Genomic DNA, 26,459 nt, shown 5'->3' on the forward strand with positions numbered 1-26,459 from the left:
TGTCTCACGGCAGCTAAAGCAGGTTTGAGAATCTTCCATTTAAAGCTTTGAAGGGATTATCCTACTTCTCTCCCTCCCCCCATAGTATTTAACCCATCTAATTTTCATTTAGAATAGTGCTTTTTAAACTTAGCCTGTAACTAGCTGGGGAGCTGATGTATTCATCTCCAGCCAAGCTCAGAAATGACATTCCCCTGCCTTTGCCTGCTCAGATGATTAGCACAGCTCTTGCTCAGAACACAGTGCAGCAGCAATCTAAATTGCCCTGGTTATTTATGGAACAGGTGAAGAGCTATAGGAAGAAAAGGCAAGAGGTGATGACTACCAGGGCAGTTTAGAAGCTGGTATAACTACTGGTAATTTTTGATCTGAATCAATATTTAGCATCAGATTTGACACTGCACTGCTGATCTTGACTGATAAACACCCTTGGAAGGAAAAGCAGACAGTGTTTTAATATCAGCTTCTAGAAAGTCTTGCATCCTGTTTCCACACCTGCTATTGCCACAATGGTACCTAGCTCAGTCTTGGCAATGCAATAGCATGCCTGAGTGCTATATGAAGCATATAAGAAACCACTCTGCATTGGTGGATGCCATCAGTTAATCTTATCGCACAATATTTTTAAAGCAGGCATCCTGTATTCTATACTGGGTTTTTAATCTTGGAAGCCCTTTCCAAAAAGGGAGGGCTTCCCTTTTCATGGGCGTATTGTACAGCAGGATCTTATTCAGACACTTCCTGGCTGCTGAGCGGAAGATGCTTCTCTATTGAAGATAGTTAATTGGCACTGATCCTTAATTAGAGCATAAAGAATGAACTGGGAGGTCTTTGAAGAGAATTCTAGTGCATAGAGTACACAACCTAGGAACTGAGGGAAGATGGGGGTTATTTATGTAGCGTTCATTTACATGCAGAGGCCTTGTCTATACTAGAGCTTTTTCCCATGGACTCTCAGCGGCACCAGTTGCAACTGGGAGGAAACAGTGGAAGAAGCTATTGGTAGAAGCTAGTATTTTGCTACCATCTTATTGTGAGTGGTAGTGCCTGTTTGCACTGCAAGAGCAAGAAAGGTCCTGTGGCCTTGCCAAGTGTTGGCAGGGGCACGTTGTGCTGAAGCTTTCATCCTTTGTGCACTCCAGTGTTCCACTGGAATTCTCTACTGGAGCGGAAGAGAAGTCGCCCAGTACAAGCCCCAGCACAACATTTCCTATGCTGCTCTCAATGCCCTGCGACATGGGAGGAGGCAGCATGAGCCACCACTGGAGCAGTCGGTGACGGGGCCAGCCCACAGCACAGGCAGGTTGTTACTCATTGCTTCTGCTACTCTAGAAGGGAACCAGGGAGGAGGATGAGGAGTCACAGCTCTCTTTTCCAGGCTCCGACAGGGCTGGTTACTCTAGTTATTCATGAGTAAGTTGAGGCAAGCCCTGAAACTGCCTTCTTACTACCATGTCTGATTCTGGTCTCTAGTCTGGCTTCCCCAGGGAAAACACCTTGAGCTATCTAGTACTCCAACTTGTTCTTGGAGTTTGAGAGGAGAGAGAGAGTAAGTAGCAACTCCACTTGCTATATCTACTCCTTGGCATATTACTGTCCTGTGTTTTGGTACTGCGCTCTTTTGCCAGCTGCATATGGATTATGCCAGGGAAGCTGGGAGGTTCAGTGGTACTCTTCACTCTGCATTAGCAGAGCAGTCTGCGTGGAGACTGAGGACATGCAGAGCACACAGGCTGTGGGACATCACTCCCAGAGAGCCTCAAATGACATGTTTTGTTAGCCTGCTGAAATCAATCTGCTCTTTTGTGGTAGGTATTTAAGATGCACTCTTACAGTAAACCTTAAATCCATATTCCTGGCTGAATGGATGCTTGTAGAATCTCTAGCAATACCCCATTAGTCACACATTAGGTTCCCATTTCATAACAGACTGGAAAACCTTGTCTCATCATGTTCTATGCTTCTACTGAAGGGAATGCAGACGCAATAGATACAACAGGGAAGCTGCTGTTCTTCACTTCCCATTATGCAGAGCTAGACAGCTTGAAGTTTGCTAATCCTTCCAGTGGATTATTAGCTGCATACAGCTTGTTATTATATGATCATCAGAGTTCAAACTAATCCCTCTACTCCTCTTGCCATGGCAGGGGAGGTGATGAAATTAGTTTGGTACTTGGATAAGTACTGTATGCTCTGACAGGCACGTCAGGCTGCTCTTTATGAGCCCAACTCCTTGTGCAGGCAGGCGTTCCTCCACCTCCTAGGGAGAAGCCAATCTGCCCTCTCCTGCTGCCCAAGGCCATCCAGGTCTGGGTGTCAGGCAGCTCATGCTCCTGTGTTCACAGCCAGTGTTCTGGTGGAGCTGGCTTTCTGCTGAAGTGGATTCATCTGCAGGTGTTTAAGGAGTTTATGTACAACACGAGGGTTTTCTTCCTGCATAAGTGGCAGCTAAAGTGAGGAATGTGACAGTCCTCGAGGGCCCAGATGGCTCCCCAGTTCAGCAGAGTCACCCTTTCCCTTGACACACAACTCCTTTTGTGAACAAGTAACTAGCCAAGTTCCCCCCTTAGCCAGGTGAAGGTTTTCATGCAGTTTAAGAGGAAAGATATTGTGGAGCCCACACAGCCTGGAAACAGTAACAGGAAAGCTTTGCTAGAGATGCCTATGGGTACAGGCCTGGGGGTAAAGATTGGTTTTGTAAAACACAAAGCTCCGGAGGTTGCTTGGGAAATCTTGCCCTGGGAGACCAGGGAATGGGAGGCATCATGGAATGGTTTGGTAAGGAGCTCAAGGTCATCCAGTTCCAACCCCCTGCTGTGGGCAGGGATACCTTCCACTAGAGCAGGTTGCTCAAGGCTCCATCCAACCTGGCCTTGAACCCTGCCAGGGATGGGGCAGCCACAGCTTCCTTGGACAACTTGTTCCAGCTCCTCACCACCCTCACAGGGAGGAATTTCTTCCTTATATCTGACCTTCCTTATGTATAACCTAAATTTCCCCTGTTTAAGTTTGAACCCGTTAGCCCTTGTCGTGTTTATGTGAAGGGTTAACATCACACGTCCTGCATCCATTCCCCAGAGCTTGCACTGACCAGAGGAGAATCGGTCAGCTGTTTCCTTCCTCAAGCAACACAACCCTCAGCCCAGGGCTTCAGAGCCAAACAGCCCTAGAGAAAAGCTGCTATTCTGAGTGGTGAGTTGTACAAGGACACGGCAGGAGCAAGTGTCGAAGCCTGTCATCCCCACAGCCAGCCTGCTGACTGCAATCCCCCAGTCACTCTGTTTAATTACCTTTAAGGCACAGAATCAGTTTCCCTGGAATTTGCACTCAAAGATTTGACAAAGCCTAAAAGTTTGAGGTCTGTTTGGAAGGTCTAGCTGGGATCTAAGCAGGCATTAACACTCAAAGGAGCCAGATGTTGGATTATTAAATCATTTCATAAGGGAACAGCCAACTGGTGCTTTGTCGATCCAAGCACCAGGATGAACAAGCAAGAGGCAGGCATCCAGACTAATGTGTTTCTTCTGTTACCTCCACATTTCTTAGGCTTAGCTTAATTGAGAAGTCTTTTTCCCCAGAGGTTGGTGTACCAGAGAAGCAGAAACATTCCTAAATCCTGGCACAGCATACATCTGAAATGCCCGAGTTCTCCTTGGCATGAGAACTGGCTTCTCACTTCAGCCTCCCTCCTATCCTGATCATTCTTGCTGCATGTAAGCTCTTAAGCAGAGCCTCACCTCTTTGCAGTTTCTCCACACGGTGTTCCAGTGAGGAGGTGTAATCTAGCCACGCTACAAGTCACACTGACTGCCAAGTATCAACTGGTAGTCTTGAAGTGTGACATGACAGCAGTTTAAATCAGGATGAGTAAAAGTTACAATCCTACAAGTGCAACCATGTGAAGCAGAGGCAGCAGTGACAGAACCTGCCTCTGCTGCAGCCAGTCTGATAGCTGGGCTGGCTTCATGCAGCAGCTTTCACTTAAAGCCAGCCCAGGCTATAAACTGCAACAGTTCAGGAGCAAATATGGGTATCATTTATCTGCTCCTGCTACAGAAGGAGAGGAACCAGGTAGACAGCTGGCACAGAGCAGGGTGACTGCCTCCAGCCATCTCAGCTTAATTTATCACTGTGTGGCAGACTTCAGAGGTGCTTAATAGACTTGTTCATGAGATCCTTCTAGAACACAGCTCCTTCAGTTCTCCCAGGCAGCCTTCCTACTGCAGAAGAGAAGCTCACCAAGCTAACCGCTGCACAGATTCCTCTCATACATTCTGCCTGTAAGCCCTTCCTGAGTTGTTGTTATTATGCTTGGAGCTAAGTTTTCCTGCCAGCTTCATGTTAATCTAGGCTGGAGTTTGTGATCAGGACTAAGAAAAGGCAGAAGCTGAGCTCCCAGCTGCTGGTTCTTGGTTAGCCTTTGCAGCGCTTCCCACTATAATGACATTGGTCCTCTGCAGCAGAGGCACAGGTTCAAATGTGGGAGCACAAACTGCTGCAGCACTTGCCCTGGTAGAGGCCTCAGTAGCTGCATGCCAGGGTCTGTTGTTATTGGTTGGGAGTTTGTTCTGCTGCCGTTGCGGGAGGGCTTTTCCTTCCAGTCTCTTTGGACGAGCATCCAAATGCTCAGCTAATGACAGCCCTGGGCTGTGAAAGGAAATAATCCCAGCATCTGAACACGTTTCATCAGTCCTCAGACTGCTGCTGTGGACCTTTCTTTAGTTCTCAGAATACCTCACACCTTCTTTCCATTTACAGGAGGGTGCGGGAAGAACATGACAGCTCTTACATGGTTGGAGTGTGAAACACAAGCATCTCATGTGTCTGCTCTGAACTGATAGCACATGGTGGGGGGGAATGTTGGTAACCAAGTCTCATTTACTACATGTTGCAGTCATGGGTCCAATCGGCATTCATACTGACCAGCATACAGGCAGAGAGCAGACCTTGTGGGAAGATGAGAGGAAGGCTTCCGAGCAACAAGTCTGTACGTTCCTCTTCCCCCATACCAGAAGGACTGTGCATTTACCCCAGAGAAAAAGATGCTCTCTTGGGGCATACTAAGATACCTTCCCTGCTTCTCTGGAGAACCACACAAGGGTTGCTTACCCTGATATGTATTAGACAGAGCATATAGCCTCCAGGAGCGAGCGGTGGTATACAAACCAAGTGTACATGAGCACGTACAAACTTGCTCTGATACCTTCTGCAGAAACTCTGGTGTCAGGTTGGGCTCTTCTCCAAAGCACAGGCTTAAGAAAGGCTCATGCAGCTTTCAGGCAGGCAGTGCATGATCAGACTATAGTCAGTCCTCAACACAGCATACAAGTCTACCCAAACAAACCCTGAGGAACTTGCACTCGTGACTTGGAAGGAGATTTACAGGCAAGCATGGGTGGCTTTGTCTTCTGCCTACTCTCTAGCTCTCTCTGTATTGCTGTCTCCCTGGCCAGCAGCCCACCTTACCTGTCATCTACTTTAAGGGAAGATACACAACAAAGCTATGAGCAGAGAACAGTCCCTCAGACAAGCAGGCTAAGAAAAGATTGGCACAAGGGCATGAAGAGCAGAAGAGATGACTTGCCTCGGGCCATCCTTGCCATACAGCCCTTCTCTTCCCCAGGCAGGGCTGTGTCCCATTACCTGCCACATATAGGATTGCTCAGGTCCAGGCACTGTGGTCTCAAACACCAGTCACTCCCAGGGTCCCATTCATGACAGGCATCTGAGCCAGCTGAAGGTTTCTACCACACAAGATTAAGCTAATTGATTCTACCTTTCCAGGCCCTGGCAAAATAGAGCAAGTGTTTTCAGGTTGGTAATTAAGTGTTAATTGCAGCTAAGTTTAGCCCTAATGCCTCATTAGTTTGTTTTCCTCTATTTGTTGCAGCTATAGCAGAGGCTCCTGCACAAGGATGGGAGCAGGGTGGGCTTCCTGGGAGGCAGAAGAGTCCTCCAGTGTGCTGTGAGGGCCTCTTACCACCTCCTACCCAACAGGAAGAGCTCTAGGTGAGACAGAGACCCTTACACCTCAATGCTCTAAATAGCAATGCTCTAAATAGCATCTAGGCAGCAGCTCTGCAGGGTCTCTGATGTGCCCAACACACACATTAGCCCATTTTCATGATACAGTGGATTTTGCATCCCTTCTTATTACACCTTTGCTGGAGCCTTCAGCGCCTCAGCCCCCACCGCAGGTTCTTTGCTGTCTCCCATGTCCCAGGGCTAGTCAGTGACATTAACAAGGGCAGGCAGTACTGAAGCTACTACTGTTCAGTGCCCTGCTCTACTGAAAAAGACTTTACTCTTCTACACTGCAAACAGCACCTGAGTTTGGTTCCCACAGGCTGTTTGCTGGTCTCTGAGAGGATAACGGACCTGAGAGAGATGCCCTTGGGAGGGGAAGCCACCTCACATTAGGAGATGACAGACACATTATGGATCTTACCTTTCTGCAGCATGGGTGCTGAGGAAGGAGATGAGCCCTCTGGGAGAAGGTCTGGCAGGAATCCATATCTCCAGGCAAAACAAGCAGCTTGGGACTGCAGGGCCTCCTCTTGCAATAGGCAGAGCCACAGAACTGCAACCTCCCAGCCTACCTCCAGAAAGGGCTTCCTACCCTGCCCCATAGTTCTTATAGCCTATCCCCTTTCCCAGTATTCCCTGCAACCTTAATTAGCCAAAACACCAGGTGGGATGATGTCTCCCAAAGCTCCCTTGCCATGAAGGCCTGAGGAAGGCTAGATTTGGAAGGATGGGTGATGCAGCTGCAGCTCCTTAGGCCTCTCTACACATGTTCTCCAGCCCATGGTCTCCTTGGCAGGCTTGTTTCATGCATACCCTGCTTTACTGGCCTTACAGAACATGGGATTTTCATAAACTTAAGAAATAGCTTTAAAAATGTGGAAGCTGCTTATCTAGAATTGAGCCTGCCACGTCTCAGACTAACCCAGACTTGGTTTATCCCATTTCTGCTCTTATTATCATAACAGAAAGGAGAGAAGCTCTTAATGAGATGTTTTTGCAGGGGCATCATGCAGTATTTCTGGGCAGCATCATGTGGCTGTAGTGGAGGACTCAGTACACTGTGCTTGTACATCTTGAGTAGGAGGAGAGGAATAAACACCTCTGAGATAGCAGAAGCATCCGGCCTTCTGCTCACTGCTTGGGGGACATCTTGTCATGCCGTAGAGCTGCTCCACTGATTTAGAAGCTTTTGCAAGTTTCCACCTTGCTCATCTCCAACCCTAAATCACAGCTGGGCTCTTGCCACACAATAATGATAAGTTATCTTCTGCCACTTGTGAGCTGAAACGAGTGGGCACTGTTCTAGCTGTGAATAGGCCACTGTAACAGAAGACAGCTTAAAACTCTTATCAGTATCCATGTGCTACAACCTAGGTTTGAGAAGTGACCAGTGATTACAGATGCTTCAGTTCTTACTTACACCCTGTAAGTGTACACACAGTGTGTGCTGTGTATGATTGGTGACGGATGGATGGAGGGCTCACTCACTGAAATGTGTCATCTCTTAGCAACAGCGACCTTTCAGTGCCTTCTTCAGAGCACTGAGAACTGGATGGCTTCTCCAGCGAGGGGGTGGAAATAGTGAGGCATATTAATATTGGTTTGCATAAGAGTCATGATGGATTGGAGTTTAGATGAAGCTGCTAATAAAAGCAGCAGTTAAACAGATGAAAGCTAAATTAAAATGTTAGTACTAAATAGAACAAGACAAGAGCTTTTTGTCTCGTGCTGGATCTTGGCAATGAGGCAGGTACCTTTTAATTGTAAACCAAAGTGGCTTTAACAGTATTATCATTATATTTCTGAAGCATTTGATTTCACTAGCAAAAATATCAGTGTATGAGATCTCTGCAGAGCTTTTATCTAGTTTGAAATAAAGTAGCTTTTCTCACCAATTATGTTACTGGGTGTAGATTATTACAGAGATTAAATATAACGGCTTTCAAATGACATTCTGGTATAGAACAATCAGCCACCACTCAAAGCTGCTGCTTTATTAGTGAGAAAATGCAATTGAGATGGCAACCGGAGTAGTAGGGAGCACATTGGATTAACTTGTTAATGAGGAGGTGCCTTAATCTGAGTGACAACTGCATGGGCAGAAACTGGGGTTGTCCATGATGGGGAGATGCTGGTGGAGCAGAGACCCTCCTACAAGTGCATGCGTTCATTTCCATTAGAGCAAGTTGGCATGCTTCAGGAACAGGAACGAAATGGAAAGGTCCATGAAAATACAAACACTTAAACCTGTCCCATGGGTGAAGTTATCTACATGTAGGGAAAGAACTAAAGCAAAAATATCAGCTTGTAGCTATGGTGCATCCTCAGTCTTTCTGGTTCTTAGGTTAAGAGGGTCCATGCTGGACACAGGAGGAAGGCTAGATCTAGTGCCACAACAGTGATGTGTAGATGCTGTGTTGATTTTGTCCAATGCAAAAGCCCTTTGTACTTTATGGATCACTGTTCTGAGAAGGAACCATGACCAGAAAGCAAAATTCTGCCTAGTAAAGTGAGATTTGCTAACAATAGCTTGGTTCTGTGCTTGCTTTCTTAATTCTGCTTTGGCTCTGTACTAAACGAGGCCTGAAGGCAAACAGAATTGGCGCTACTTAACATAATACTTTGACAAGCTGCTTCATGTTTTGACCAAATAACTCTGTGATAAATCTACAGAATCAAAACCTTGAATGGCTCCCTGGAGGAAAGGATACTTTGATGAGGGAGAAGGGATTTTTCAAAGGCATTACAGAATGGGTTTCTTTCTTTCCTTCAGCAGTGATTAGACAGTCTCTAAATGGTCTTTTTCTGGGCCAGATGGGTTATTTGGACTAATTGGCAATTGCCTGACTGTTTTCAGGATAGTAGAGTCATTTCCCCCTTCCTGCATCCTTCTGTCACTGTGTTGCTGCAGAGATGCTGCCATGCGGCGGGTCTGATGGAGGGGAGGATGCAGCCCTCACAATGCAGAGCATCACTGGCCAGGCCCCAGGTCACCCTTCTGCTTGCACAGCCACATCCAGCGTACCCCCAGGAACCCCAAAACCCTCTGAGCTCCAGGGTTTTCTTTCTAAAATGTGATTTTTGTCATGGAAGAAGAGCAGTGGGACATGTTAAGACTAGATGCAGTGTGATGGAAGACTGGGCATTTACAGCTGGCTCCAGGAGGGTGTAAGGCACACAGTTACTCTTCAGGCACACAGGTCCTTTGGTAGAACTGTCCCAGATGCTGATGCCTGCCATCAACACCAGCTACATCTGAGTGCCCTGTACCTAGCACAGAACCACATGCGGTTCATGAAGCACCGGGTTCAGTGATCCCAAGCCATCATGGACCAGTTTGGTCCTGCTGCAGCCTGTGCTCCAGCTGTTAATGATTATGGGGTTTAAACTTCTAGCCCAGGCACATTTTCTGTTGCCCCCTCAGGGCAGTGCTGGTCTCCTGCTTGTTTTGCTTCCTTGCATCCAAGCAGGGGGCTGGAGCAGTTGTGATTTAGGGTAGGGAACACTGTGGTTAATCATTGACCTGTACATGAGTAGTGCAGGATGCTACTCTTTGTAGCTGCTTTAGAGGCTGTTTGTACCAAGTTCTTAACCTTTATTTACCCATATACAAAGTAGCTGCATACCTAGCTGAGGAACCTTGTGTGCCTCCAGGAGACAGGGGCACATACAGTGCCCAGCACCACAAGCCTTCAAACAACTGATAAAGCATCCAGTGGCCTCTTACCCAAGAGCTTGAAAGCCCAGCCCAGGCTGCTTGCCCCTGCCTTGGCACTTACTTGACGGTGATGCTCTGGTACAGTTTTGATGACGAGACCTCTGTAAGTGTCAATATTAATACCATAAAACCCTCTTTATTCATAATTCCCTCTAACTAAACCCAGGCTGTTTCTCTCATCATGAGTCACTCACCTTGGTAGCTCCCCTGAGGCTAACAAAGTCCTTGAACTGCTTAATATTCTGGAGTTTTGGAATGACACAATTAGTGTTGAATTTTCCTTCTCTTACAGTAACAGTCTTGTTTCCAAATTTAAGTAGGATTTTATGGACAATTTGAGGAGAACCCAGAGACCTTCCTTTAGATTTAGGGATTGCCCTGAGAAGGAGTACCACGGTCTATTGGCAACTTCATTAGCATTCAGTGATTTCTAACCAAGGACCACTTGTACTTTAAAAGTCCCTCTTAATGGCTGTATCCAAACATCAGACATAGATAAGGCAGGATCTTTCAGTACTGCATGCCAAGTCTACTAACAGACCATACACAGTCATTGCAGTCCTACAATGCCTGACCCCTCCAAGATCAATGGCCTGTTCCAGGCTGGAATTGCTGTACTGTTGGTGCTCTTAGATGCAGACACATCCTTTCTGTGCAGCACTTGGAGGGCAGCTGTAAGTCACTGGGCTTTGTGGAAGAAAGGTTTTCTCAAGCAGAACTGTTGGAGATTGATAGAATTAACAGCTACACAGAAAAAGTCTCCTTGCCTGGCAATGAAGATTATTTCAGTCCTTGACTGTCTCAGACCAGTACATAGCTTTCATAGCTCATGAAAGCTGTTGGCATTGAGAAGCAGAAAGGTTGAGCTGCACCCTGGGCTTGAGCTAACAATGAGAACGAAGCCTGATTGCACCTAGCAAATGAGCCATGAACCTGGTCTGCACATAGCAGCACACTACACAGCTCAGCATCCCTCCCGTCTTCATCCTGGTCTAGTTTGTAATCAAAGCTGTTTCTGAATGCAAATGGAGACCGAGTTTTCGTTCTAGCTTGAATTCTGCTTGCTCAAAAATAGAGGTGCCAAGTCCAGCTTCCTACCTCTGCCGTAGACAGGCAAAGAAAATGCTAATTTCTCTGGTAGGTGGCTAAGAGAAACAAGACAGAGCTGGAAGACAGCACCCAAGATGCATATGGGGTGTGATAACAAGTTTAGAAGCCAGGAGATGGTCCCTCCCTGCAGCATTTACCAAAAGCAGGTGTTAGTCATGCAGATGTAGCTTCTCCAGATTCTCAACAGCAAACTAAATTCCTCCTCTTCCTTTGGATAAGCATCCACCCTGGGTGGGCATGCTCAGCATCACTCTCCTCCGCATCCTGAAGTAACAGAGGCTTTAAGGAGGAGACTGCAGCCACACAGTTTCTCCTGGCCATAGAGCAGCATAGATGCTGGAAGTGGAGAACCACAGTAAATCACCCCTGGTCTTCTTGGGACTTAGTTACCTGTTTGAACACGTGGACCTTCTCCATCTTAACCTCACCTGTCCTGAGCCTCAGGAGCACTGAGGAGCACTCTCCATCCCCACGCACAGAGCATGGCTCCCCAGCCTGCCTCTCAAGCTGCCTTCACCTCCAGTTTGCCATCCTCCTTTGGACTACCTGCACCAGAATAGCATCATTACATAAACGTGAAGTGTTGCATTAGAGGCCTGAAATCCTGGTACCTGCCTTTGTCAGAGCCCCAGCATGGCAGCAGGATTAGGGTTTCTCCCCATCTCTGTGCTATGCCAGTGTGAGCCCCCATCAGGGCCCTCCGTAAGTACCCCTGAAGCCCCCATCTCATGCACTGCAGCTCCCTCCACCTGCACAACCACACCAGGGTGGCTCAGTGAGTTGAGACCAAATGTACAATGAGCAGGAATCCTCAGTTGCTCCCTGCTCGTGTCTTTGTGTGAGCAGCATCTGGTGGCCTGGTCCTGCTGGCTGGGTGCTGGGTGGTTGTTGCTTAGCAGGGGACTGACTGAATGAATGGAGCAGAAAACAAACATCCTTGCTTTGGGGATGAGAAACCAACACACAAAATACTCCATTACCTTCCCACTTCCAGGTAGGGGGTCCAAGGCTTCTTCACAGAGCTCTGAGCCTGCCATAGAGTCCTGGTTCCTGCTCTTCTGAGCTTTGTTGTTTGAACATTGATGAACAAGGTTTAGAACAATTCCGTCTCTTAACTCGCCTCCTGTCCTACAATCCAGGCTGGAGGGCAACGAGGATACGAATATCATGTGTACAAACCCAGGGCCTTCTCTGCAGGGCCTCTTGACACTGATGTTTATAGGGAAATACAGAATTACTTGCAGGTATCAGAGTGTATAATTGCAGTTTCACTTGTAAGGGTTATTTAAGGTGACTCTGACCTGCTTCTAATGAAATTAGCACTTTTTATCCGCAGTAACCTAACAGCTCTTTGAGGCAGGCACCATTTCCATGCTCATGTGCATTCAGTGCCTGGTACATGAGACTCCATTAGGGTGGGGTCCCAAGACACTACTTCATTACTGAAAGTAATTAATCACCCAGAGCAGTGCGGATGGAAAGGGTAATTTGTTTTCTCCTGCAGAGTGAATAGAGATAGGGAGGAAAATGAACCCCAGCTTCCCTGTGAGCCGGCTTGGCCTGCCCTGGTGGGACAAGGGCTGTGTGTGGGAAAGCTCCCTGTTAAACCTGGGGACAGCGGGGGGCGTCCCTGGAAGTGACAGTCACACAAAGGGGCTTTTGTTGGAGAGGCACCAAAGGCCAGATGATGTCACCTTGTGCCTCTCGGGATGGAGCTCTGCACTGTCTCTTTAAGGGAGGAGGCAGTGAAAAGGCTGCCTTTATCCCACCCTTCTTTAACAGCAGGAGCAGCTTTGTTCCAGCACACTCGGCCTGTTCTGGGGTGGAAAGGACCAATTAAAGAGCCACTGCTGGTCTCCCCACCAGCTCCCATCACCTGCAGGAGCTCTGCTCTGCCCCATGGGTGTTGCGGAAGGAGTGTTCAGAGAGGCTGGATCCACAGGATGCTCTCCTGTCAGTCACAAGCTGCTTCTCTGCAGCTTCCAAATGCTGGCAGGAGGGTGGTGCTTGGTGCTGCTTCCTAAAGGACTGGTTTTTCCCCTTGGACTTTGTGTCTTCACTCACACACGACCCCAGAGCATCTCCAAAGCCAAAACAGGAGGCAGCAGGAAGCACCCAGACCAGATATGCCCATTGTTTCTACTGTTACCTCTTCCAGAAGCCTCTGTCCCCTAAAAGCATCCTAAAAAGAGACAGAAACCACCTGCGTCTCTGCAGAGCTCAAACACAGCCAGGACTAAGAGGCAACTTCCAAGAAGCTGCTTTTGGAGCTGGAGTTTGAGCTAAGTCAGGGACTGGCTAAACACAGCCCCAGTGTCCTCATGCTGGCTGAGGGGCTGTGGGGCACAGGTCCAAGAAGACCTGCAGGTTAGGCCAATTAAAACAGTGCTGATGATGCCAAGCAGGAGGCTCCAGAAGCATAAATGCTTTCTGAGCTTAGTGTCAGGTTTCTGCATTTCCCCCAGTGTCTTTCATCCCTCAATTCTCCATTTACAGTAAGGGGCTGACCACCGAGTTTGGGCATTAGTGAAGGGTTTGGCCAACACATCCCTCATCAGGGAGGTGTTTGTGCATCTCCTTGTACCAAGACAAGTGTGAGGGGCCACATGCTGCCCCAGGGTCAGGGGGCAGCCAGGGTGGCTTTGCTCAGTGAGGAGGAGCTGATAACATGGCCCTTGTCAGCCCGGACCCCACCACATCATACCTGAGCAGGATGGGCAGAGCAGACCCTGGGGAGCAGCCAGGCTCAGCCAAGGGTCCAGATCATCAGGCAGGTCCATGCTGATGGGACAGATCTGTTTCCAAGCTGGGAAGTCAGTCTTCAGCTTGAGATGAGCAAGTCCATGGCCAGGCATGACTGGAGACCAGCATTCCTACCCTGGAGCTCAGGAAAGGAGCAAGGGCCCAGAGCTGAGCTTAAATGGAGCCTCTGCCTATGAGTGTGGATAGAGACCTCAGGTGAGGCTGATCAGGACCATTAACACCTCTTCACAGTTGGTCACTGTGAGAAGAGCCAGAGGTGAGAGATGCCTCATCAAGCCAGTGCAGATGATTCTGTGGCCTGATGGGCAGAGTTTGAGCACATAGACAGGCATTTCCCATTAATCCTCTCCTCACACCCATGTGACAAGTTGTCTCCAGCTCCTGCAACGGAGGAGATCCACCTGCAGATCCACATGTGCAGGGCACCAGCTCCAGGCTGGCTGCAGTAATCCCTGTCAATAAATGACCTGTGGCCAGTAGATCCCATGGTGCTTTCTTGCCAGGGCTAATCAAAGTCTAGTCCGTAACCAGGTCTTTGCAGCTCAGGCTGTGGCCAGGGACATTGGCAGTGCTGGTCCAGTGCAGATGCAGGGGCTCTGGCACAGGATGCTGTCCCTGGGGAGTTCCATACCCTCCCTGAGGACTCAGCCTCAACCACAGGCTCGGTGTCCACACAACCCACCAGAAATGCCAGGGTCCAGAGCATCTGCAGGGCTGGAGCACAAACCTGCACATGATTGGAGAAGTTATAGAATCATGGAATGGTTTGGGTTGGAAGGGACCTTAAAGCTCCTCCAGTCCCAAACCCCTGCCACGGGCAGGGACCCCTTCCACTAGAGCAGCTTGCTCCAAGCCCCTGTGTCCAACCTGGCCTTGAACCAGGGATGGGGCAGCCACAGGTTCTCTGGGCAGCCTGTTCCCATCCTCACCACCCTCAGTCCCGCCTGGCCCCGCAGGCAGCCCTACCAGAGCACGGAACTGGGAATGCATCAATAAACCCCGTGTGATGAACCATGGTTACATTTCTCTGCTGCCCTTCCAGGGACACCCAGAAACCCAGTGGGGCTGTGATAGCTCCTTGGCCCCCTCCAGCTCCCTGTGTGGGGACTGGGCTGCAGTATCTACAGAGAACTTCTTGGATGCTGGAAGGATCTAATTGAAATGAGAGGGGATAAAACCGGACTATGAGTACGCTGCCAGCGTTCTCTTTGACTATTGTCCTCCCCCTTCGGTTTCTGCTTTCCACTGAGCAGTTTTATGTTTCCAAGGATCATAAATTCTCATTTTTCCACTGGGCAGGAGGTGCACTCCTGGCCTCCACCGCTTCCTGCGTCGCTTTTGTGTCCGTGTTGCCCAGTTACTGCAGCACAGACCCAGACTATGCCCAGCCACATTCACCCCGGCCATGTCCCCAGGAGCGTGCGCCCCGCCGGCGTGCACTGGGAGTTCATAGGATGCAGACAGGCACATGCTTCCCAAGAGGAACAAAGGAAAGGCCATAACCCAGCGGTTTCCAGCCGGAGGCCACGAGGGAACTGCTGGAATGCCGCTGCCCGCAGGGCTGTTGCGGGAAGGTGGGATGTGATACAGAAGGGGGATTGGAGGCTGGACCACAGCCTGTGGTCCAAAGGGTATGGGAACTGACAGCGCTGGTTTGTCAGCTCTGGGGCTGCTGTGCTTGGCCAAGCTGCACTTGCTGGGAGCAGAACGTGGGAGTTTTCTGTAGCATCGGTTCCAAGCGGCAGCGTTCCAAGCATCCGTAATTCAAACAGCAGTCAAGATAACACCGTGTCCTCATGCCGTGCGGATCAGTTCGGTTTGAAATTAATTACATTCCTCAGCTTGAAATACTTGGATTCATCCTGGCTTTAATTCCTAGAGCAGCGCTCACACCGTACCGGAGGTTGCACACGGCAGCAGGAGGGAAGGATGCTTCCCACAGGGCTGGGATACAGCCAAGGAGCAGGAGCAGGGGCGCTGGGTCCTGCTGGGGTGCCCGGAGCCGGTCTGTCGGGGGGCAGAGCCGAGCGGATTTCCACCTCCTCATTGCCATGCTCCCTGTGTCCGTCCGGCGGGAGAGGCTGGGAAGGGGCTGGGACTGCTTATTGTTGGGGGGTTGTTTATGGACACATCCATCCTGCAGCCTGCCAGGCCACGACAGGGCAAGGGGAGGTTAGGGGCAGGACAGCAGGTTAAGGGCTGGCTGGGGGATTTACAGCTGCAGGGAGAAGTCGTCCATTTCCAAGCTGACGGCATCTTTGGGTGCACAAAGCACTTACCCAGCAGTGATTGGGAGCACTGATGCACAGCAGCAGCCACCGTTTGAACCATGGCAGGAGCGTGTCCTGGCTCTGCTGCTCTCCCGAGTCCGACCCTCCTGCTCTTTGTCAATGAGGGAAATGTGTTTTTTGGAAACAGAGGCTGCCTTTAAGACCTTCAAACTCTCTATTTTATGACAGTTTCCATTTGCATAATGAAAGCCCTGATACCTTCAGTAATTAATCACATTAAGAATTGCTTCCTTGAATAACTCTATTCATGCAAGTTGTTCTTAGTGCTAGAAACTGCATATGATTTCCAATGTGCATTAGCCCATCTCTTTCATCAGCAGATGGAAGCTGGTAACTGCATGTGTAATTTATATCTGCTTGGGTGGAATTATCAGATGAAATATGCATCACGCAGCACCATTAACATTTCTAGTCATAGAGTCTTTAGCTCCTGGGTAAGTTAAGATTACATGCCAACAGTGTGTGGGACCGTAGGAAAGGCAAGGACTTGAACACGGGGATTTAAAAGCAGGAATGGGAAGTATTCCAGGTCAGATAGAGAATTAATGACATTGCTGAATTAAATGAGACGCATTGCCCCTTTTTTGACCTGCATTTTCTTATACAGTGTCCAATCTTGTCCCCATAGTAAAGGAAGCTGCCAGGCTTGATGCTGGATCACCGCTTGTGAGGGCGACTCCACATCCTTTAACATCCAGAAAGCTTTTCCCCATAGGATAGCACAAGCAGCAGAAGAGTATCTACTGACTCGTAGAAGGCAGCAGAGCAGATGCACGCTGCTGTGTGGGTTTGGGTTTGTCGGTAACCTTGACAAATCTAGGGGGAAAAATCACATCAATTCAGTAGTAAGAGAACAAAAATCAGTGCCTGGATGTTCTCTGTGTCAGTGCCAGGTTAGCCAGGAGCTCGGGCTCAGCTGTATATTGGTTTATACATCAACATTTTTATAGATGAAGTCTGCTACCTCGGAGTGCATTTTTCCATGTGCTTTTTGTCCTTATATAAATCACATTTAATTAAAACACTGATTCCTGCTTGATAGGAAGCAATTAAATGCCTGTAGCTGTATCCTATCTGCCTCTTGTGTGTAGAGATGGGGAAAGAGCCCAATCTGAGCTGGTGCAGCGTGGGCTCTTGGGGCTTTTGCCCAGCCCTGCTCTTGGGAGCATGGTGCTCTCCCAGCTGGTGTTACTGAGCAGCCAGTTGGGTCCAGGCCATCCTACAGCTCCTTTAGAAAGGATTTTAGGGCCCAATCAGTTTTACCTTCAGGCCAAGTTAATTCTGCCCATGGCTGGGACCCCAGCATGTGGGAAACATGCATTGGCCATTTGTAGGTGCTCTGATGAGGATGCAGGAGCAAGGCACAAGCAGCAGCAGCTATGAGCTGCATGGAGTAAGAAGGACCAGTGAACTCATGCACCTCCTCCCTCAATGATGCTGTGGCAAAGGGCCCAATCCAGAGCAGAGCCTGAGGGTGCTGCCTGCAGATTGCGAGGGTCAAAACTGCCTCAGATGCCGTGTGAAGGGGAGGTGTGTGTCACTGGGGCAGAGGAGGAGCTCTGAGCTCTGCTCCTGCCTGCTCCATGTGCAGCCCCAGCCCCAGCCACCCCAATATGGCTCAGGGCAGAGTGCGCCTTCATCCTTGGTGACATGGTTTGTGGTTGATGATCTTAAAGGTCTTTTCCAACCTAGGTGATGCTATGATTTTGCTCCTGCTGGCTGTATGGCTCTGCTTGGAGCTGAAGCTCCATACCTATCCCAAAGTTAGGCTGGGGTGGTGCAGTGTGGTGTGGTAGCTGGCTGGAGTTCCCTGGCTCTACAGAGACTTGCCATCACTCCTGGCAGCAGCCAGAGATGCTGCTGCTCCCGATTGTTCCTTTCTGTCCAAGAGAGAAGGGAAAAGCATCTCTGCAAAATCCAGACTTGGACTTCGCTTAAAGCCTTTGAGTAAAGAGCCTTGTTTGAATGTAATTGCACCTCTGTTGCCACAAAGGGAAAATAAACTGGATTGCTCTCTCTTTCTTGGAAAGCTCAGCTAGTATTTTCCCAGCCATTTGTGCATAAAGAAAGATAAATAGCTCTTTAGTGGGCAGAACAATCCATCCCGGCTTTATTGACATGCATGCGAGCAGACAGGGAGAAACAGTTTGGTGCAGGGGAGGGGGAAGCTCCAGCCTGGTGGAGATGGGAGCACGCAGCGAGGCTGGGTTGGGGTCACCAGCACCACTTGGGTGCTGAGACCAGCAGCCCCCCAGATGTGTGCATCTCCTAAGGGTCCCCCCAGCCCACAGCAACCTGCAGGATGCTCTCCCCACCTCTCCCATCATCTCAATCCTCCCTGTAGAGACATGTATGGCAGACTTAGCCCTGGCTTCACACGCAGCGGTGCTAGAGAGAGGTTTTCAAAGAGCTTGTCTCAGAGTAATAATTCATGGGGAGATCAAAAGGCTGCGGTTTAATCTGGGGTCTGTCTGATACCGTAAACCTTGCAGAGTGCTAAGGATTCAATGAGAAGCATCAAAAGCCTGATAAACACAAAAGCCACCCGATTTTCTGCCTGTGTGGCTGGTGTGGCTTACAATGGGTGCTGAGGAGCTGGAGAGATGCGTATCTTCTCTGCGGTGCTTGGGTGCTGTGCTGACACGGAGCCACACACAAAGTCCTTCAGTTTCAGGCTCCTGAAAGAGGTGCCTGGACTCCCTTAACATCCCCATTGCTACCTGCGGCTCTGCCACGATGTCCCCTTTGTTACATCCTGGCTCCGTTACAGCACCATTGACAGTATTAGACAATTAAAATGGGATTTGTAACCTCTGCTTTTCCACTATGGGAACTGTACATTGAGTTAATCCAAAGGATTCTGTCTCTAATAGATACATGGTGGCTGTTCCTGTAGCTGCACTGACAGTAAGGGAGGTGCTGGTTTAGGTAAATTGAGGATCTGGCTCAGGAATGCTGGATTTCTGATAGGCACTGGGTACAAGGCATCAAAATGCTGTGTTTGGAGGCCGAATGTGGTGCCTGAACTGGAGCCAGTGAGGATCAGTGCTGTGAGCACAGGTCTCCAGAGCAGAAGGGCTCTGCCATGCTTGTGGCTGTCAGCAAAAGCAATACTTAAAAGCCATAAGTTTAATTTTTAACACAAGCGAAGGGGAGTTCAGGCAGCAAACACCTGCAGGTGAGAGCTGGGTTGTTCTCCTGAGCCCACTGAGGTTAATGTGATTATGGAAATGACTGAGGTGTAATTGCGTTATTGCCACCCATCTGGCCCTCCCTGCAATTCAGCAGTGATTTCATATTCCCCATGCACTGCAGCACTGACATACAAGGGCGCTGGAGATGCCATAAATCACTGCGTGGTGTTTGCTGCAAGTGCAAGCTCCTGTCAAGCCTCTGGGGCAGAGTCCCACTGGACTAGGCATGGCCAATGCATCAGGAAGGTTCTTCCTGGATCCGCATTAACAGTCTCTGGATGTAGTTCAGAGGGTTGAACTATGCTCATCCTCTCCCAAAGGATGCTCCTGACAAAGCCAGGATCCAAGCTATGGCAGTGAGCCCTTCCCAACATGGATTTTCTTAGCAGGATAAAACGAATTCCCACTTCCCTGGGATTAAACACAAATCCAACATTTTAATGTAAAACTCTAACAGCACACACTGCCCTAGGTACTCTCTTTTCTAACCTGGGTTTTCCCTCCCATCAGTATGAATTCAAAGCCAAGAACATCAAGAAGAAGAAAGTGAGCATCATTGTGTCTGTGGATGGGGTGAAGGTGATTCTGCGCAAGAAGCAGAAGGTGAGACTTCCCCAGCCCCACTGGGGCACCCAGGGTGCTGGCTCTAGCCATGTCTGGGTATCACCACTGTTCAGGATGGTCACACTTTTAACCAAAACTGACCTTTTTTAAAAACCCCTGAATTTTCTTTAAATTCCCCGAATTTTCACAAGAAAACACTCCATTTCCCATCAAACTGATAACAAAACCTCACTGAATAAACAGTGGGGAAATGACACTGTGGGAAGAGGATATATTGTTGGGTTTCCCATCAAAACTGTCAAGCTTTCAGGAAATAGGTTTTCTTGTTAATACCAGCAGGCTTTTTCTGCACTGCCTGGGCTGAGCATCCCTCAGCTCACCGCCCAGGCAGAGCTTCCTAAGCCCTGGCTCAGAGCCTTCTTCCCCAAAATGTGTTACTTTCCTGCATATTTGATGCTATAAATCAATCTTAGGGGCCATTTTCAGCCCTGAAGGCTGGGATCAGATAATCAGCTATGATAAATGAGCAAAGAAATCTATTTTTATCCAAGATACCAATGAAGCAGCCATTGCTCATGTAGCCAGACTGTAGCCTGGATTCCAGTGTGGGACAAAGGCACCATTCTCAGGGTTCCTTCCCGTCATCACGGTGGAGTTTCATTCTTAGCTGGCTCACCAACTTTGTTTCTGCCCTCTGTTTACAGAGGAAGGAGTGGAGCTGGGATGAGAGTAAGATGGTGGTGATGCACGATCCTGTGTACAGGTAGGTGCAGGGGGGTTACACCAGTAGGTCCCATTAGCCCTGAGCGCTGTGCATCCATCTTCCCCCTTGCTGAGTTCCCTCTACCAAGGCTCTTTCCAGAGGGCCATGAAACATTAACAAGGATGCAGAATTGCTGCCGATGGAGGATCCTTCTCATACATTTTTAAGGGTGAGGTGGGCTGATATAGCTTTGAAGCTGCTGCTTTGAACAGGGTTAGACTAGGTAACCCCCAGAGATGCTTTCAGCTCGCCTTACTCTGATTCTGACTGTGAAGGCAGGCTTCCTGTGGTTTTCTTCAGAGCATGGCTTGCTGTGGGCTTCTGAAGAAGAGCCTTACTTAAGGTGTAAGTGCTTACAGTGAGTTAACCCATACAGGACATGGTAAGGTAGCACTGACTTTCCACAGCACTTGCCATGGGATCTCCAAGTATTCTGCATACCACAAGCCCCACGCAGAGGCTTACACTGCCTATAAACCTGATGCCTCAGGAGCCATCAGACAACCTCAGCAGTGGTGTGTAGCCCCTGGACGCAGTTCAGAGCACAAGCTGCACCAGTGAATAGTTGTACCATGAGCACAAAGCCCACAGCCTCAAGGACCGAGGTCACCAACACTGGTTTTCTGTGTTAGAGCCCTTGGTGAGGAGATAAAGAGCATTATCTGTGCCTACCTCTCACTTCTGGCATTCCTTAAAGATGATTACAAGACGTGGTATATATACAGTAATAATTGCTCCAGCTGCAGGTCCAGCACAAAAAAATCCCAGTAACAGGAATGAGTAAAAGAAAACAACATTTCAGGAATCCCTTTGGTTTCTTCTCTATTCAGACCTGAACATTTTCACCCAATTAAACATAGAAAGAGGCCCTTTAAAATGGTTTTGCAGCACAGGCAGGAGAAGTCAGCCTGAACAAGAGAGCTTTGCAATACTATAGGTTTTAGCTTTCCCACAGCATCTTTAAAAAGCTTTTTCTACTTCAGAAACCAGATTTTCCGTGAAGGCAGAAACACTCTAAATCTGTCGCCTCCTGATAATTGCAGGAGGAGCTGTGCACCAGCACCGCATCGTTCCTCCAGCCCTGAGTGCTGAGCCAGCCCGTGTGGGGACACTGGGGACCCTCTGAGGTTGTTTGGGGGCAGACACTCCCCTGGGTGTTTAACTGCCTTTGTCTCTCTCCCATCCAGAATCTTCTACGTGTCTCACGACTCGCAAGACCTGAAAATATTCAGTTACATCGCAAGGGATGGTGCTAACAACTCCTTCAGGTGCAACGTCTTCAAGTCAAAGAAGAAGGTAGGATGCTCCTGGGGCTATGGCCAGGTCACCCCCCGGGGGAGGCCTCCAAGGGAGCCAAAGTAACCACTGGACGCAGATCCATGGGGGGAGACCAAGGCAGCACCAGTGCTGGATGTCCCCAACATAACGTGCCTAGTGTCTGTCCCCTGCTGCCCCTGGGCCTCATCCCACAGCGAGATAACAGCACCCATCTCCAAGAGCAGGGGAGCCGGGGGGGTTGTGGCAGTGGCCACAGTGGGTCTGAGCATCCCATGGGCTTGCTCCGCAGAGCCAGGCGATGCGCGTGGTGCGCACGGTGGGACAGGCCTTCGAGGTGTGCCACAAGCTGAGCCTGCAGCACGCGCTGCAGAACGCCGATGGGCAGGCGGACGGCGCCAGTGACAAGTCAGCCGAGGAGCAGCCGCTGGAAGGTGACGTGCGGGTCCCCGTGGGGCAGGGGCAGACCCCTCTGCAGAGGGGGGCTTTGGGGGGGGACCTGCAGGGAGGCAGGTCCTTCATGGCCAGCTCTAATGATGGCGAGACCTCTGGTTCCGTTCAGATGGGGGGCACGGGGATTCTGCCTTCTCTGCCCGCTCATCCTGGGCACCAGGAGCACAGAGGTTAAGCCCCATTGTCCAACATGCTGAAGGTCTGCAGGCACCAGCCCCTCATCTGGCTTGTTCCCTTCCTCCTGCCTCTTTGCAGCATGGACACGGTTGGGGCATGTCCTGGCCGTTGTCCCTGGGCTGTCACCCTGGCTGCCAGCTCTGCTCCAGGCCCTGGGTTCTCGCTGTGATCCTGCACAGAGGGGGCTTGGGTTTACGTGTCCGTCTCGTTTGAAGTTCACCAGATAAAGAGCTCCAAGATCACGGATGAGGTTGGCATCGACTCTGATGGCATCTGTGTGTCCGAGAGGGGACCCGGCGAGCTGCCAGGTGCCAGGGGGGACCTCGGCCTGCTGAAACCTGGGCAAGCCTCAAAGGATAAGAGCTGCCAGGTAATGGGGGTGGCTGGGGGACAGTCCATGTGCTCTGCCTGTGCTGGGGTCCCTCTGCTCGGGGTCATTGTATCATAGCTTGATTTGGAGGGACTTCATGGAGACCCTATTGCAGACCCCCCCATTGCTCCTTGCAACTAAGCTGTGTCCCAGTGCTGGGACAGGAGGAGAGGCAAGAGGCACGGTGCATGGCTGAACAGGCTTCAAACAACCTGGGTGAGCACAGGCAGGGCAAAGCACAGAGGGGCTCTGCTGGAGTGATCACCCAGTGCTAGAGAGAGGCAAGGCGGGGCCTTCCTCCTGCAGCAGCATCTGCACAACAGGCAGAAACTAAAAGGAGGTGTCTGGTGAGACAACCATTTCCCTGCCATACAGGGTGCATTTCTGTGCCCCTCTTTGCTCATCTGACTGCTGACAGTGACACCTGGCTTCCCTCACCACCTCAGCATCCTTGAGGGGTCCCAGCCTGGCAGCACAGACACCCAGCGTGCATTCAGCACGAGCAGTGGGTTCACCCTGATGAATAGCTGCTCTGCAGAGCTCCCCTGTGCGCGCTTCCCAGCGGCCTGAATGGCATCGCTTCATCTCACACAATCGTATCGCTCGCAGGGCCCGCCTGGAACCAGCTGTGATGAAACACACTCAATGGGATTCATTTCCGCGCCTGGAAAGGCAGAGCTTCCCTGCAGCTTCCTTCAGGGGCTGGAGCTGCCCAAGCAGGGAGAACAGGGGGCAGAAAGCAGCACCCACTAAACTGTCCCTAAACACCCCCTGCCAGGGTGGGAGGCTCCCTGCCGAGACCCCCAGTGCCATGCATGGGGCTACTGCAGGGTCCCCAGGGCATGGGAGGTGGCTCTAAGCTCACCCACCCTGTGCCAACCCAGCAGAACCAGGCTCTGAGCACCACGACGAGGTGCAGGGGGCTCATGGCTGTCAGGAGCTGCTCTGGAAGCGCTCAGCGGGAGCACTGCCCTTCTCGTGCCAGTATGTCCACTGCTGGGACCACTTTTAATACACTGATGGCCCTGACACAGCCACTGCTGCCACTGGCAGACGTGTCAGGCAATGCAATACGGTCCAGCTTGGGCAGCCCCATCATGGGGAAAGTGATGGGGTATCTGTGTCACTCCCTGCCACCTCCTCCCTGGGGTCCTCCCTGTTTGGAGGTGCAGTCAGACACAGATGATTCAGCCCTGCTACTCTCTGGGAGCGGACTCACTCCAAAACACATCCCCCATGGATCACACAGACATGCAGAGCCCAGCACAGAGCCCAGGGCTGTCCCCTCAACATACCTGTGGTGCCATGGGGACACACAATCCAAATCCCTGCCTGGTCTCTCCACTCACCCTGCCTGTTCCTTTGTGCCCAGGATGCTGAGAACTGCTCGCTGCACCCAGCTGGCTCCCAGCCACTGCTCAGCCCCAGCAGCCCCTGCTCCGCTGCCTCCATCACCCCGCTGGCCTCCCAGCACTGCCTCCAGCTGCTGCAGCAGCAGCTCCTCCAGCAGCAGCAGCAGACGCAGGTGGCCGTGGCCCAGGTACGTGTCGTGTCCTGCCCTCCCCTGGCAGCACCACCTCCTCTCCCTGCTCCAGCCTCTGGCCAAGCTGGGCTGATAAAGGGGACACGGTGCGAATGGTGCAGGGAGTTCACAGACATGGAGCTGGCTGCACGCATAAGCCCAAGCTGCTGTAACAGGGTCACAAAGGGCCCAGCAGAGCCATCAGTTCCCATTTCATCCAAGTTTCGGAAGCCATCCCTACCAAGCTTCTTCCTGCAAACCGGCGTCAGAGCGGGGGCCCCCCTCGACATTCCACGTTACCGGGGATCAGCAGATCCCCTCCATCCCATTCCACCAGGCCAGGGATGAAGCCGCATCCACCCGTCCGCCGCTGGACCGGCTCAGGGGGTCCCGGTGGGGTGCGCGGCGGGGCCGGCAGGGGGCGCCGGAGCGCCGCGGCTCCGTTCCCTGCCCGCATCACCCCGTCCTGCTCATCCCGGTCCCCATCGCCGCGTCCCGCTCATCCCGGTCCCCATCGCCGCGTCCCGCTCATCCCGGTCCCCGTTGCCCCGTCCCGCAGGTGCAGCTGCTGAAGGACCAACTGGCGGCCGAAACGGCGGCGCGGATCGAGGCGCAGGCCCGGGTGCGGCAGCTCCTGCTGACCAACCGGGACCTGCTGCAGCACGTCTCGCTGCTGGTGCGGCAGCTGACGGCGCTGGAGGCCCGGGACGAGCACCGGCAGCCGGGTGAGTGCACCGCGGGGAAGCCAGGGGTGGCGCGTCCACTGTGCCCAGCCTCATCCTGGAGTAAGGGGATTGGGTGCTGGGGTGCTCCCAGCATCATCCCTCTGGACCATTTCTGCACTCCTCACGGTCCCAGGGAGCAGTTGGGATGCTCCCAGCACCATGGCAGCAGGCTCTGGGGGCACTTTGGAGCATCACTGCACTACTTGCAGTCACAGGGAGCAATTTGGGCACTCTCTGGTGCCATTCCAATAAGCTCTGGGGGGCTTTGGAGCATCTCTGCACCCCTTGGGGTCCTGGGATGTAGTTGGGATGCTCCCGGCACCAGCCCTTCAGAGCATCCCTGCAATACTTATGTTCTAGGGAGCAGTTGGGGTGCTCCCAGTACAAGCCCAGGAAGGGCTCAGGGGGCTTTGGAGCATCTCTGCACCCCTCATGGTCCAGGGCAGCAGCTGTGTTGCAGGTCCCCAGCTCTTCACACCCCGCTTTGTCCCTCTCTCACCAGTTGACCGCTCCCTGCAAAACCTGTCCCTGGCTCAGTCCCTATCCCTGAACCTGAAGAACCACTACAGCCTGGACATCCACCTCCCGTCCACCTCCAGCCCCGCCAGCATCCTGGGCAGCCCCGTGGCCCCTGGCTCACTGCCGGCCCTGGGCCTTGGGGACTCCTACTTGAACCTCGTCAGCCTGGAGAGGGGCGGCCACCGCTGCGGCAGCAAGGATGGGGACGAGTGCCTGGCGGTGCTGGAGGGGCAGGACGGGCTCAGCCGGCGCGTGGAGGGCTCTGAGGTCAGCGACTTCGCTCTGCTCAATGGGAGCAGCCGGCAGAAGGGGGACGACACGGACAGAGGGGACGAGGACAGGTAGGATGTGCCACCGCCACCTCCCCCAGCTGGAGCGGGAACACTCCTGCCCATCACCTCCTCTCTCTGCTTTCCTTCCCAGGCGGCTGCAGCCCATTCCCAAGCTGAACCCGCCACCTCCCATCCTACGGAAGAGGTCAAGCAAGACCTCCCCGAGCCTGGAAATGGAGGTGAAGCCCGAGAGCACTGCCCACATGAGCCTGCCCAGCCCCAGCATCTCCAGCCTCACCAGCATCGCTGCCAGCTCCCTCACCCTCTTGGACCCTGAGGCAAGGACTCCTGCATGGAGCAGTGCCTCCAGCACAGAGCCCATCCCAGCTGGGACCTGCCATCGTGCTCTGGGCAAGGGCAGGACGGGGGAGAGTGGGCAGACATCTCCCCTGGCCAGCATCCATGATTCTGCAGCCACTGAGGCCCTGGCCAAGGACTTGGCTGCCCTGGCCAGCCCGATGGACAGCACGCTGCCCTTCTCCCCTGCAGATGACACATGCTTGCACATCAGCTTCTCTGAAGATGAGCTGCTTGAACCAGAGCCGCACACTGCCCTGGGACCCACCAGGGTCCCCTCTTAGTGGGACTGCAGTAGGTGGCAGCTGGCTCCCAGCAGCTCCATCCACACTGCTCCACCAGCCCACACTGGGGTTGGG

General features: G+C 51.5%; 1 protein-coding gene across 1 annotated transcript in view; it reads left to right on the top strand.

Moving 5' to 3' along the window:
* The window catches only part of LOC308227762 (carboxyl-terminal PDZ ligand of neuronal nitric oxide synthase protein-like), a gene marked incomplete at its 5' end in the record, with an annotated part of 31,160 nt that extends 4,701 nt beyond the window's left edge, over positions 1 to 26,459 (top strand). The window contains 9 exons of the mRNA XM_080630592.1: positions 19,614 to 19,706; positions 20,372 to 20,430; positions 21,618 to 21,726; positions 21,998 to 22,139; positions 22,551 to 22,705; positions 24,078 to 24,245; positions 24,787 to 24,952; positions 25,455 to 25,812; positions 25,895 to 26,459. Coding sequence (XP_080486718.1) covers positions 19,614 to 19,706; positions 20,372 to 20,430; positions 21,618 to 21,726; positions 21,998 to 22,139; positions 22,551 to 22,705; positions 24,078 to 24,245; positions 24,787 to 24,952; positions 25,455 to 25,812; positions 25,895 to 26,384 — 1,740 coding nt within the window. The 3' untranslated portion in view covers positions 26,385 to 26,459. The remainder of the gene's footprint in view (positions 1 to 19,613; positions 19,707 to 20,371; positions 20,431 to 21,617; positions 21,727 to 21,997; positions 22,140 to 22,550; positions 22,706 to 24,077; positions 24,246 to 24,786; positions 24,953 to 25,454; positions 25,813 to 25,894) is intronic.

The sequence above is a fragment of the Psittacula echo genome, assembly GCF_963264785.1.
Source record: "Psittacula echo genome assembly, chromosome: 16".
NCBI classification, from domain to species: domain Eukaryota; kingdom Metazoa; phylum Chordata; class Aves; order Psittaciformes; family Psittacidae; genus Psittacula; species Psittacula echo.